Here is a 14,884-nt window from a genome sequence, read left to right on the forward strand (position 1 = left end):
CGCTGTTACTTTCTTTCAACTGATATTCTCTACCTCCTACTTTACTCTCAATTGAAAATTCCAACCTCATCAACAAAATTCAACAATAGTAGTCACTGTAATAAAGCACATTTATTCAATCAAAACTTCAGTGATGAAGGTTCTGTCTCTGGAGACTGCCACTCTTCTCATTCTATGCAAGAGCCAGCCAGCAAGCAGTGAATTGCTTTGCCAGTGGATAAATTTTAGCCTCCGAAACCAGAATGAAAAGAAACAGGTGGGTGCCCTTTTCCTGGAAACCTCACTGCGGGAGTCACGGAGGATGGGAGGGGAGGGGTGGTGAAGGGAGGAAGTTCCTCTGGCCTCTGGTTTAGGACAGCCGAGAAGAATTCCTAGTTCCCAAATATGTCGCTAGGTATCTCTCTTTCGCATCGGGCTAGGAAACTACTTTCATGCCAAATTCCATGCCACTCTTAAGATTCTCTGTCAAACCAGAAAAGATTTCGACGCGGCCTGGAGATACCTTCTCACTCAACAGTCGGGGTGAGTTGAGTTGGCTGCAGGACATGCTACAAGAGGCTTCCGTAAGGTGGTCATTCGGCACCCTACCCCGTATCTTTCGGATGAAAACTCCGATCGCAACAACTTCTGCAATGCCAGCGCTGCCAACGCTACTGCAAGATGAAACTTAGATGTGTTGAATGCTATGCGGAACATTCGATTTCCGACTGCCCTCATAGATCGCTAGACTATCTGGCCAAATGTTCCAACTGGAAGTACTCATACACGGCAAGTTACAAATTAATGCTCACGGTAACAACATCTACTTCAGACTTCTCGAAAGTTCAGTTCGATGAAGAAGGCGACGCAAAGCAGACGAAAATGAAAAGGAATCTCAACGCCTCCAAGCCCCATTAAACTCGAAGTCAACTACAACACCGTCGCCCGACGCTGCGAGCTCTTCGCCGAAGATCTGCGGAAACTAGGATTTGGTTGTTCCTTCTCCCAACCAATCACAGGTCTCCAAGCGGACACTTTTACTTCCAACCACCGACCATATGGAGGATCTGCGGCAGCTACTACTCATACTCCTGGAACCAACATTTCTCCAGACTGTACGCAAAATGGTGGATTTCCTTCTAGCCCTCCGCAGCATTCAAGATCCGGATGCCAGACTACAACTTCTTTAGGCCATATGACCTGGTTACATGTTTTTCGTTTGTGTTCGTTTCGTGTCGTCCGGGAACAACACAGATTCCTCCCTCCCTGCTACAGTCGCGGGAGGTCCCACGCAACTCATCTAATGCCTCATAAAATCATATATTTACTTATGTATTTCATTGAGATTTCAGCAAAATAAAGAAATGAAGCTCAGGCAAACCCAGCTATGTCAACGATCCGAGAGAAAAAAGAAGGAACAAAGAAATACGAGTAAGTCTTGTAGCCCTATTATCCATATTCAAGTTATCCTACATGATGCAACGCTGAAACACATAGATTTTGAAGTAAGTTCAACAAGTCGTTATAACTCATAAATACAGACAAATCATTTCAAAATTAAGGGAACTCCTGTATGGATGTAAAACAAGTAGCAAAATGTTGGAAAAGTGTCCAATACTTACGGTGTACATGATTCATCACACATTGCCAAAAAGGAATCAACACTTAATTTCTAGCTTAACGAGAATTTCGTGTGAAAGTTATAAATAACAAATACAGAGTAAATAATAAACGAAATGCATTCTTTCTATTTACACAACGTTTTAATGTAACGTAAATTCCAATAATGTGTTTGTGATTAACAAAATAATTATTTAAAAGTTACATACATGTATTATCCCTTCTGCAGTTACTCAGACCTCTTTTATTTCATTTTCAGGAGGAGAATGGATAATATGGATGAAAAATTAGATACCGAACTTCAAGTTGTCTTAGGAACCAACAATTTAGTTGAACTGAAAAACGCAAAGATATTCAATGTTGCTGATGTCATCACTCATGGCGATTACGATCCAGAGACATATGACAGCGACATTGCTCTAGTTGAAGTCGCCAAAAAATTTAACTTTCAGAAGGATAGAATTAAACCAATTTGCATTATCAGTAAAGGTAAATTCAAGATCTATTTGTCTGTTCATAATATATAGTGATTTTATATTAGCGGTGTATAATGTATCCTTTTTCTTACATGTGGGTAAAACAACTAATAAATTTTTGCCTTATAAAAACAGAGGTGAAAATGTGCTAACGTCTTTTATGAATATCTTCATTTTTCGCAAAAGCGGCAACACTGAATAATAATAAAATTAATAGTAATAATAATAATAATCAATACTAATAATAATAATCTATTTGCAGTGTCACGTTCGAAACTTATTTTTCATACATTCGAAAACGCGAAAGATAGTAAAAGAAAAAGTAAAGTGCTCCCCTGTGCTTTGCATCACGCCATGAAGGTGTATAGGAGGTGTGGGGTTTGGGCCCCACACAATCTTGATCAGGCCGAAAATGTGGGTGATGTGATCAGCACCACGCCCCTGGCCGCCTTTACCCCCCAGAGTTTCCCTATTTATACGACGCTGTGTGGACGACGGAGCCTCTTCAGCAGGTGGAAAATAATACCGGTAGTCACTGTAACCAACGACAAAGCTGATGAAAATACTACTGATAGTGAAGAAGATTATGTTCATTTTTTAGGCTCTTCTGACATACGCAACACAAAGAAAATGGCAAAAAGTATCACACGTTCAAGTACGCCCGTAGTTACAACACAAAATCCAGTTTCTACTTTATGCAGGGTCAATATAAGTAACAGAAAAGTAACTTTGATAGTAGCTACATTGTTAATGTAAAGTGTTGGTGAAAATGTTGAAGATTTTACACTTAGTCACTCGTCCAAAAGAAGGCAAAGGCAAACTATCCCCTCCAAAATTGCCACTAACATACTAATGAACATCGAATCTGAGACTAAGGCCCCTTTGAATGTGCACTGGGATGGAAAACTTATGCAAGATGTATCAAAAAAAGAAATGAAGATTGCCTGCCAGTAATAATAATAGGACCAAACTTAGATTAAATGCAGTATTACAGGCAGAGACGGAAAAGCTGTGTCAATTGCCGTTGCAAAACTCTCTGATAAATGAGCTGAGTGTATACGGGGCATGACACATCAGGAAATAATGGTATTGAAATTGGAGCTGTTTGACACTGAAATAAAAGCTTGGTAAACAAATTTCGTATTTATCTTACCCGTACCACATTCTTGAAATTGTATATCTGCCGTATTCATGTAATTCCTGCAGTTTGGGACCTTCTTCGGCCCGGGCTCATTGGTATTCAAATGAAGCCGACATTCATGGTCAATTATTGACAGCATTAATTTTGAACCAGGAATGACGAATCCTGAGGTGCTGGCAGCCATTCAAAGCTGCATTCTATTAATACTAGAATTTGTGCAAAGCCTACTTTTGATGTTCCATGATCGAAATAATTACAAAAATATTGGAACTCCTCGTGGTGAACTCCTTCGTGCTCCAGGAGCTATCCATCATGGCAGATGGATGTCGAAGGTACTTTACAGCTTAAAAATGTGAATATTTCGCTGCCAGTACAATGTTACAGTAAGTGAAAGGAAAGAAAAGGACTTTGTGACATTTACATTTTTGTTGTGAAGAAAGGAACTTGGTTCGCAACACCCCTTACTGTGAAAGCACCAAGAAATGACTAGGAACTACTACAGTGTTTTGTTGCATACAGATATATCAAGTGTGGCTGTCATGACAAACTGTCACGCCTTTGATCAGTGCCCTACCCAGGATTTTCGAATATAAGGGGGTTAGTTTGCACATATTTTTAGCAATCAGTACTCTGTTTTACATTTATTTTCTGCCTTTGACGTTTTCTTTAGGAATATTGGACCAAAGACCCCAACCCTCCTTCATGGATGCTACATTGTCTTGTGTATCTCGGCGATCATCTCATAGCGCTAGCTAGCTTTCTCCGATTGAGATGTTTTGGCGCAGGGAAAGCAAAGGATGGTAAAATCGCTACATGAACAAGATGGTGAGGATGGACCATCGAACTGACTAAGCCTACAAAGTAACTGACAGTTGTGAATTAAACGCGGAGTGTGATGTGGCCTTTCTCAAAGCAATTTTTGAAGGCTACCATAAATGACTAAGAGCAGAGACGATGTTTTGTTCAAGTAGTTCAGAAACCGTCGAAGTACACCAATATTGTAAGAAAACTAACCTTTTGAAATAATTTCAGAACTGAGAAGTGTGGTGTTATGGCTTGATTTGACTTTCACATTTTTACTGTAAGAAATATAAATATGAATATTTAAATATGCATACATAAATAGACAAATAAATATAATAATGATATAGAAATATAAGTATTTTGAATTTTATGGATATGGAAAATATGTAAAGTAAATGTATTATTTATTACTCGCATCTTTGCACACTTTCAAACACATTCCGAAATTTCAATGTGACTGCGCGACCTCTAAATATAAACCTACTTTAACGAAAATTTACACAAATTACTTTTATATATCCAGGGTGTATCATAAGTGATGGTCATAAATGAAACCAGAGATACATCACGTCAAACCCAGACTAAAGTTCTTCTTCCACTTTTCCGACAGATGCTCAGTGTCGGAGCTAGACTCCACCGAAAGTGTGGGAAAGTACAGTTCACTTCTCTGTAGGACGAGCATTATGGCAGTTAGAAAGGCGTTTCCGAAGAAATCATAAAGGGAGCTTATGCGCTCTACCAGAAACGCACCATGGGTCTGTAGGACCAAATGCGGAAGGGACTCCCCATAGGAAATGGGGTTCCACGTAGAAAGAATACGTGAAAAAGATATCTGAGGAAGCAGGTGGACGTCAATTACATGATATCCACATACCATTCACAATTACGGAAACACGATAGACGAAACAGGGATAATTTTAGCATGATTGCGTTGCCGGAGTGGCAATGGACATAGCAACACCGACAGTAAATGCAAGCAAAATGCTCGTTGGTTGCCGAATGTCATGGGAAAACATTGTGGTTGAATATGACATCACATGGGAAACAGTTTCAAGGAAGGTATTAAAACAATACCCTGAACACGCATGATACACTTTACTTCACAGGTAGAACACTATACAAGAAGTTACAGCAAGTGCTCAAAAATACTTCCGTTCACCATGCTCTTCATGTGACCCCAAATACAAATATCCACTGGATATATATCAGGTGACCGTGGTCGCCACAATACAGGCCCCGCACGACCTATCCACTGCCGACCATAACGTCGCGTAAGGTCCCTCCGCACAGGTAAAGCAAAATGTGCTGGTACCCTATCGTGCACGAACCACATACACATCCGCTGTTTTCAGCCTTTTCATGAGAGTTGCATGTGAACTGTATGCAAATTGAACACTATTGACTGTGCATGCTTCTAAGTTTTGCTGTTATTTTCCACCAAATCTGTGAGACTGTAGAGAGTTTTTTCTTTTCGAGTAGTTTTGAATTGATTGTATTTGTATATGTTTTGGAGACTTAGCAGTTTTATATTATGAGGCAGTTTGTTGTAGAATATTTTTATCTGATTGTTTTAAGATATTGAGTGTCTGCTGTTCTACTTGTAATTATCTTTCCTTCTTGTGTAGTGTATTTGACTATATTTTGCCCAAGTTCGTAGTATTTAGAATAATTGTTATTGAATTGCAGATATAGGGAGTAATAATCAGTAGTGTAAGTTAGTTGTTTCAAAGTAACACTTTGTAGGTATGCATTTGTAGCCTCTTTTTTTTTATCAATTGAATATCAGTTTTTGACATATTTTGACAATTTTTTGTCGATGTTTTAGCGTTTAGCGATGTTTTAGTAAAATTTCCCTTTTTTCCCACTCACACTTGGTAGGTATGCATTTGTATACTCTTTTTTTATCAATTGAATATCAGTTTTTGACATATTTTGACAATTTTTTGTCGACGTTTTAGCGTTTAGCGATGTTTTAGTAAAATTTCCCTTTTTTCCCACCTCACACTTGCAGGTATATCACGATCTTAAGTGATATATCTTAACCTATTCATTTTTTTTTGCTAAACTACACGAGAGCCTCTACATGCTTTGACCTAGTTTAGAGAGTAGTATGAATGGTACGTTCTGGATACGCCCTTTGACCTACTTTTTATTTTACGACGTTTTACGGACTAAACTACCTACAATGAGAGAAAAATGGACAGAAGAAGCTCTGGCATCACTTTTTAAGCTATTTTTTACCTCCTGCAAATTTTGCTCTTATGCTAACTCGCCCTTTGACCTACTACTTTTTTATTTTACGACGTTTTACGGACTAAACTAACCTACAATGAGAGAAAAATGGACAGAAGAAAAGCTCTGGCATCACATTTTTAAGCTATATTTTTTACCTCCTGCTCTTATGCTAACCTCGCCCCTTTGACCTACTCTTGAAATGACTTTCCTATAAGTCTGCTGTCTCCTCTTACTGTAAGGTCCCTCATTGTAATCTACTACGACCTTGCTCTCAGCGTAATCTGCCACGATGTTTCTTAAAAAAAACTCATGTGCGATCTTCTACAATGTGTGTGGCCCCCCACTGCTACGATCTAAACGGGACACCTCTCCTACGATGTTTTTGGGCCCCTCCCCCCTTGCTACGATGTTTTTCTCCTCATGATGCAAAAAAATAAAAAAATGATATTGTAGCGACTGTGCTGTGTGAAGGGCATATTCAGTGAACAATAGGAGAGTGGGAGAGTACAAGCAAGCGCCCCCTCAAGTTTTTTTGTTTTTTTTTTAAGAAATTCGAATTTTTGATCCTAAAAAAAACTCTGCAACCCTATTGGAGTGCTTTGGGCGTTTTAGATTAAAAATTTTGTAATGGGGGTTGTAGAAAAACCATTCTTGCTTGTTGGCGATATATTTAAAACTGCTCCGTGACCCTCTCGTTCTTCACGCCGTGCGCGAAAGACTTCTCGGCGACCAGGATGACGCTGCACACGGTATCCTCGGGCAGCGCGTCGTGGAACTCGCAGACGACCTTGATGTTGGTTCGATCGTTGACCACGATCTGCTTCCGCTTCGTCGTGTTGATGACGAACATGGGTCTGTGGGTTTTGAATTCGCTGGGCGTGTAGTACATGTCCACGTTTCCCTCGGTCACGCGCTTGTAAGCGGTGTAAGCTTCGTAAAATTTGAGGTAATCATCTTTGGTCATGTCGAGGTTGTAATTCTCGCGCGGGAACACTTCGTTCCTACCATTCTTGAGATAAACGTTCTTGATCTTGCAGTCGTCGAATTTGCTGGAATCCTTTTCCTGATTGTTGTCCCTCCCGGTCTGAAAGAGCACTACGACGAAATCTGGCATGTCGAACTGTATGTTGTTGAACTGCGTCGTGACGTCGAATTCCATGTGACTTCCGGACGCTATCTTCTGCACGCACTGGTAACCGTGAAAGTGAATCGGCACCTGCGGACTCTTCAAGATCTCCGCTTTGTACTTGAGGGCGTAGTTCGTTTCGTATTCCACCACCGGCATTCTCAACTCCATGCTCCGGATGACGCACTTGGCTGCTTCGGGTAAAGTGTTGGGCAGCGGCGTGATACCGTCCGGACCCAAAGTAGCGTATCGCATCAGTGCGTCGTTGTCGTTGGCCGCTCTTCGAAATGTGATCCTCAGTCCTCCCTTCCACATGATCTCCTTGTAGTCCGAGAAGAATCCCGGAAGCAGACGCATGGGAAAGAGCACCGTGTGACTTCTCGTCGATATTTTGGTTCCCGCTTCGAACCCCCCCGCTTGATAGTATGCTGCGTCCGTTTTGGATAATTTCAATGTTCCCACTGCCGTCGACGTGATGCCTGGATAATCGATTCTGTCGATGACGGTGTTGTGTTTCCTCACCTCCACCTGCGAGAACAGGTGAGGCAGGAAGTTGGCCACGAGTATCAAATTTGCTGCTGCGGGGAACGCTTCTCCGTTTGCCTTTTTCACCACGTCGAATTGAAGGTAAAGGTCCGCTCTGTGAGGATGAACGAACCCGTCGCCTACGTCCACGTCGTATTCGATCTCCCTGTTCGCTTCGTTCAAATTTCCGAACATAGGTTCTATTCATACTTTTTCTCACGTATAGGCGTACGTGATGAATCCGCAAACAAATTTTTCCCGTCTTACCGTTTCCAAGATAACCCCACTTCCGGTCGCCATTTTCGATTTCCGAACATTGGTTCTCTTCATACTTTTACTCACGTATAGGTGTACATGATGATTCCCCAAACAGATTTTTCCCAAATCTTACCCTTTCCAAGATAACCCCACTTCCGGTCGCCATTTTCGATTTCCGAACATAGGTTCTATTCATACTTTTTCTCACGTATAGGTGTACATGATGAATCCCCAAACAGATTTTTCCCAAGTCTTACTCTTTCCAAGATAACCCCACTTCCGGTCGCCATTTTCGATTTCCGAGCATAGGTTCTATTCATACTTTTTCTCACGTATAGGCGTACGTGATGAATCCACAAACAGATTTTTCTTAAGTCTTACCGTTTCCAAGATAACCCCACTTCCGGTCGCCATTTTCGATTTCCGAGCATAGGTTCTATTCATACTTTTTCTCACGTATAGGTGTACGTGATGAATCCGCAAACAGATTTTTTGCTAAGTCATGAATTGGAGGGTTCTATGACAACCTATATTAATTCTCGTAAGAGAACAGAACGTGTCCTACGGGGCAAGTTAAGGGGCATGTGCATGGCCAAAGGGGAAGTTCCTTTGCGCGCTCAAGCATGATTTAATTTTATTATATTTTCAGATTGACCACAAAACAAGGTGTTGACAGGCAGTGTGTATATATATTGTAAGAAGATGTTTCATTATCAACCTCCACTTCTTGCAGTACATCCTGGACACAGCGTTGCAGGTTAACAAAGGACCTTTGGTCAGTATATTTTTTTTCTTTCTTAAAACTGTTCGGTCACTCGCTCGTTCCTGACATCATACACAAAAGTTTTCTCCGCGATGAGGATGACGCTACACAGAGTGTCGGCAGGCAAGGCATCGTGGAACTCGCACACAATCTTGATGTTGGTGCGATCGTTAACAACCACCTGCTTTCTCTTAGATGTGTTGATGACGAACATGGGTCTGCGAGCTATGAACTCGTTTGGATTGTAGTACACGTCCACGTTACCGGAGGTCACTCGTTTGTAAGCTGTGTACGCCTCGTACAGTTTCAGGTAGTCCTCTTCTGCGAGGTTTAGGTTGTAGTTCTCACGTGGGAAAACTTCGTTCCTGCCATTTTTGAGGTAAATGTTCTTAATCTTGCAGTTTTCGAACTGGCTTGAATCTTTCTCCTGATTGTTACCCCTTCCTGTCTGGAAGAGTACGGCTGCAAACTCGGGCATGTCGTACCGAATGTTGTTGAATTGCGTGGTTAAGTCAAATTCGAAATGATTGCCGGAAGCAGGTTTTTGCACACACTGGTAGCCATAAAATTGAATGGACACTTGAGGATTCTTCAGGATGTCGGCTTTGTACTTGAGAGCATAGTTTGATTCGTATTCTTCCACTGGCACGCGCAGCTCCATGAACCTTACAAGACACTTGGCAGCGTCGGGTAGTGTGTTGGGAAGCAAGGTAGTCCCGTCCGGGCCCAAAGTGCTGTATCGCATCAGTGTGTCGTTTGTCGTTGGTAGCTCTGCAAAAAGTGACGCGCAAACCACCCTTCCACATGATCTCCGTGTAGTCCGAGAAGAAACCGGACAGCAGACGCATGGGAAACAGTACTGTGTGACTTTGAGTTTTGATTTTTGTACCTGCTTCGAATCCCCCTGCCTGGTAGTATGCTGCATCGGTCTTGGAGAGTTTCAGTGTTCCCACAGCTGTAGAGGTAATCCCGGGGTAGTCAACCCTATCGATGACGGTGCCGTGCTTTCTAACTTCCACCTGCGAGAATAAGTACGGCACAAAATTATCTACGAGTCTTAGGTTTGCGTTGGCAAGAAATGCTTCGCCGTTGTCTCTCTTCACTACACCAAACTTGATATACAAATCAGCTCTGTGAGGTTGAATGAATCCATCCCCGACGTCCACATCGTATTCTATCTCTCGATTCGCTTCGTTAAGGTTGGCAAACGTGCGACGGTTGGAAGGGAAGGACTGCAACTCGTAACTTTCGATTTGTTCCATGATGGTTATTTATTATATGTTAATCTCCACGACGGCAGTGGTCGCGGCTCCTGCAAAATCAACCACCTCCCCCTTCTCGTTTGTCACTGCTAATTCTATGTTGTCTATGCGATTACGAGATACAGGAAAGTATATCGGTGGGGAGGGTGTATAGATAATTGGCTCCATGAACTCAGAGTTTGGTTTGAACGTAGCGATAATACCTGTCTGCTTGTGACTCCCTGGGATGCCGTCCGAGGATTTGGTGATCATACCTTGATCATTTTTTACAGAGCAGTTCGGGTAGGTTGTTATTTATAGACCGAACCCCAATTTTTTTTGTTTTGTGTTCATGGCGATGGTCGTACCTAATGCGGCGACCCGTTCACCCAGCGAGGCGTCTCTGCTGACGAGTCTCCCGAAAGCTGCGTGCTCTAACTTTCTGTCAGCATCATGACGTACATCGAGATCGGTATTAGTATTGTAGGCAATATCGTGATCCTTGCAAGCAGCATCCATGGGATTCACACCCTTGTCGCCTCTCTCCAGTCGCTGAGTTGCAACCTGCCGGGTTACCAGTACTGCGGTCCGGGTACCAAACTTAATCAGCGACTGGAGAGAGGCGACAATACTAATACAATACAATACTAATACCGATCTCGATGTACGTCATGATGCTGACAGAAAGTTAGAGCACGCAGCTTTCGGGAGACTCGTCAGCAGAGACGCCTCGCTGGGTGAACGGGTCGCCGCATTAGGTACGACCATCGCCATGAACACAAAACAAAAAAAAATGGGGTTCGGTCTATAAATAACAACCTACCCGAACTGCTCTGTAAAAAATGATCAAGGTATGATCACCAAATCCTCGGACGGCATCCCAGGGAGTCACAAGCAGACAGGTATTATCGCTACGTTCAAACCAAACTCTGAGTTCATGGAGCCAATTATCTATACACCCTCCCCACCGATATACTTTCCTGTATCTCGTAATCGCATAGACAACATAGAATTAGCAGTGACAAACGAGAAGGGGGAGGTGGTTGATTTTGCAGGAGCCGCGACCACTGCCGTCGTGGAGATTAACATATAATAAATAACCATCATGGAACAAATCGAAAGTTACGAGTTGCAGTCCTTCCCTTCCAACCGTCGCACGTTTGCCAACCTTAACGAAGCGAATCGAGAGATAGAATACGATGTGGATGTCGGGGATGGATTCATTCAACCTCACAGAGCTGATTTGTATATCAAGTTTGGTGTAGTGAAGAGAGACAACGGCGAAGCATTTCTTGCCAACGCAAACCTAAGACTCGTAGATAATTTTGTGCCGTACTTATTCTCGCAGGTGGAAGTTAGAAAGCACGGCACCGTCATCGATAGGGTTGACTACCCCGGGATTACCTCTACAGCTGTGGGAACACTGAAACTCTCCAAGACCGATGCAGCATACTACCAGGCAGGGGGATTCGAAGCAGGTACAAAAATCAAAACTCAAAGTCACACAGTACTGTTTCCCATGCGTCTGCTGTCCGGTTTCTTCTCGGACTACACGGAGATCATGTGGAAGGGTGGTTTGCGCGTCACTTTTTGCAGAGCTGCCAACGACAAACGACGCACTGATGCGATACAGCACTTTGGGCCCGGACGGGACTACCTTGCTTCCCAACACACTACCCGACGCTGCCAAGTGTCTTGTAAGGTTCATGGAGCTGCGCGTGCCAGTGGAAGAATACGAATCAAACTATGCTCTCAAGTACAAAGCCGACATCCTGAAGAATCCTCAAGTGTCCATTCAATTTTATGGCTACCAGTGTGTGCAAAAACCTGCTTCCGGCAATCATTTCGAATTTGACTTAACCACGCAATTCAACAACATTCGGTACGACATGCCCGAGTTTGCAGCCGTACTCTTCCAGACAGGAAGGGGTAACAATCAGGAGAAAGATTCAAGCCAGTTCGAAAACTGCAAGATTAAGAACATTTACCTCAAAAATGGCAGGAACGAAGTTTTCCCACGTGAGAACTACAACCTAAACCTCGCAGAAGAGGACTACCTGAAACTGTACGAGGCGTACACAGCTTACAAACGAGTGACCTCCGGTAACGTGGACGTGTACTACAATCCAAACGAGTTCATAGCTCGCAGACCCATGTTCGTCATCAACACATCTAAGAGAAAGCAGGTGGTTGTTAACGATCGCACCAACATCAAGATTGTGTGCGAGTTCCACGATGCCTTGCCTGCCGACACTCTGTGTAGCGTCATCCTCATCGCGGAGAAAACTTTTGTGTATGATGTCAGGAACGAGCGAGTGACCGAACAGTTTTAAGAAAGAAAAAAAATATACTGACCAAAGGTCCTTTGTTAACCTGCAACGCTGTGTCCAGGATGTACTGCAAGAAGTGGAGGTTGATAATGAAACATCTTCTTACAATATATATACACACTGCCTGTCAACACCTTGTTTTGTGGTCAATCTGAAAATATAATAAAATTAAATCATGCTTGAGCGCGCAAAGGAACTTCCCCTTTGGCCATGCACATGCCCCTTAACTTGCCCCGTAGGACACGTTCTGTTCTCTTACGAGAATTAATATAGGTTGTCATAGAACCCTCCAATTCATGACTTAGCAAAAAATCTGTTTGCGGATTCATCACGTACACCTATACTTGAGAAAAAGTATGAATAGAACCTATGCTCGGAAATCGAAAATGGCGACCGGAAGTGGGGTTATCTTGGAAACGGTAAGACTTAAGAAAAATCTGTTTGTGGATTCATCACGTACGCCTATACGTGAGAAAAAGTATGAATAGAACCTATGCTCGGAAATCGAAAATGGCGACCGGAAGTGGGGTTATCTTGGAAAGAGTAAGACTTGGGAAAAATCTGTTTGGGGATTCATCATGTACACCTATACGTGAGAAAAAGTATGAATAGAACCTATGTTCGGAAATCGAAAATGGCGACAGGAAGTGGGGTTATCTTGGAAAGGGTAAGATTTGGGAAAAATCTGTTTGGGGATTCATCATGTACACCTATACGTGAGTAAAAGTATGAAGAGAACCAATGTTCGGAAATCGAAAATGGCGACCGGAAGTGGGGTTATCTTGGAAACGGTAAGACTTGGGAAAAATTTGTTTGCGGATTCATCACGTACGCCTATACGTGAGAAAAAGTATGAATAGAACCTATGTTCGGAAATTTGAACGAAGCGAACAGGGAGATCGAATACGACGTGGACGTAGGCGACGGGTTCGTTCATCCTCACAGAGCGGACCTTTACCTTCAATTCGACGTGGTGAAAAAGGCAAACGGAGAAGCGTTCCCCGCAGCAGCAAATTTGATACTCGTGGCCAACTTCCTGCCTCACCTGTTCTCGCAGGTGGAGGTGAGGAAACACAACACCGTCATCGACAGAATCGATTATCCAGGCATCACGTCGACGGCAGTGGGAACATTGAAATTATCCAAAACGGACGCAGCATACTATCAAGCGGGGGGGTTCGAAGCGGGAACCAAAATATCGACGAGAAGTCACACGGTGCTCTTTCCCATGCGTCTGCTTCCGGGATTCTTCTCGGACTACAAGGAGATCATGTGGAAGGGAGGACTGAGGATCACATTTCGAAGAGCGGCCAACGACAACGACGCACTGATGCGATACACTACTTTGGGTCCGGACGGTATCACGCCGCTGCCCAACACTTTACCCGAAGCAGCCAAGTGCGTCATCCGGAGCATGGAGTTGAGAATGCCGGTGGTGGAATACGAAGCGAACTACGCCCTCAAGTACAAAGCGGAGATCTTGAAGAGTCCGCAGGTGCCGATTCACTTTCACGGTTACCAGTGCGTGCAGAAGATAGCGTCCGGAAGTCACATGGAATTCGACGTCACGACGCAGTTCAACAACATACAGTTCGACATGCCAGATTTCGTCGTAGTGCTCTTTCAGACCGGGAGGGACAACAATCAGGAAAAGGATTCCAGCAAATTCGACGACTGCAAGATCAAGAACGTTTATCTCAAGAATGGTAGGAACGAAGTGTTCCCGCGCGAGAATTACAACCTCGACATGACCAAAGATGATTACCTCAAATTTTACGAAGCTTACACCGCTTACAAGCGCGTGACCGAGGGAAACGTGGACATGTACTACACGCCCAGCGAATTCAAAACCCACAGACCCATGTTCGTCATCAACACGACGAAGCGGAAGCAGATCGTGGTCAACGATCGAACCAACATCAAGGTCGTCTGCGAGTTCCACGACGCGCTGCCCGAGGATAACGTGTGCAGCGTCATCCTGGTCGCCGAGAAGTCTTTCGCACACGACGTGAAGAACGAGAGGGTCACGGAGCAGTTTTAAATATATCGCCAACAAGCAAGAATGGTTTTTCTACAACCCCCATTACAAAATTTTTAATCTAAAACGCCCAAAGCACTCCAATAGGGTTGCAGAGTTTTTTTTAGGATCAAAAAATCGAATTTCTTAAAAAAAAAACAAAAAAACTTGAGGGGGCGCTTGCTTGTACTCTCCCACTCTCCTATTGTTCACTGAACATGCCCTTCACACAGCACAGTCGCTACAATATCATTTTTTTATTTTTTTTTGCATCATGAGGAGAAAAACATCGTAGCAAGGGGGGAGGGGGCCCAAAAACATCGTAGGAGCGGTGTCCCGTTTAGGTCGTAGCAGTGGGGGGCCACACAC

At 43.3% G+C, this 14,884-nt stretch overlaps 1 protein-coding gene across 2 annotated transcripts in view; it reads left to right on the forward strand.

Moving 5' to 3' along the window:
- LOC146003605 (trypsin-1-like) overlaps positions 1 to 14,884 on the forward strand; it is a 151,798-nt gene that overhangs the window by 87,901 nt on the left and 49,013 nt on the right. For both annotated transcript variants that reach the window (XM_083141916.1, XM_083141917.1), the window contains exon 4: positions 1,859 to 2,088. In XM_083141916.1, coding sequence (XP_082998042.1) covers positions 1,859 to 2,088 — 230 coding nt within the window. The remainder of the gene's footprint in view (positions 1 to 1,858; positions 2,089 to 14,884) is intronic.

This window comes from Lepisma saccharinum, chromosome 20 (assembly GCF_977018435.1).
Source record: "Lepisma saccharinum chromosome 20, izLepSacc3.1, whole genome shotgun sequence".
Taxonomy (NCBI): domain Eukaryota; kingdom Metazoa; phylum Arthropoda; class Insecta; order Zygentoma; family Lepismatidae; genus Lepisma; species Lepisma saccharinum.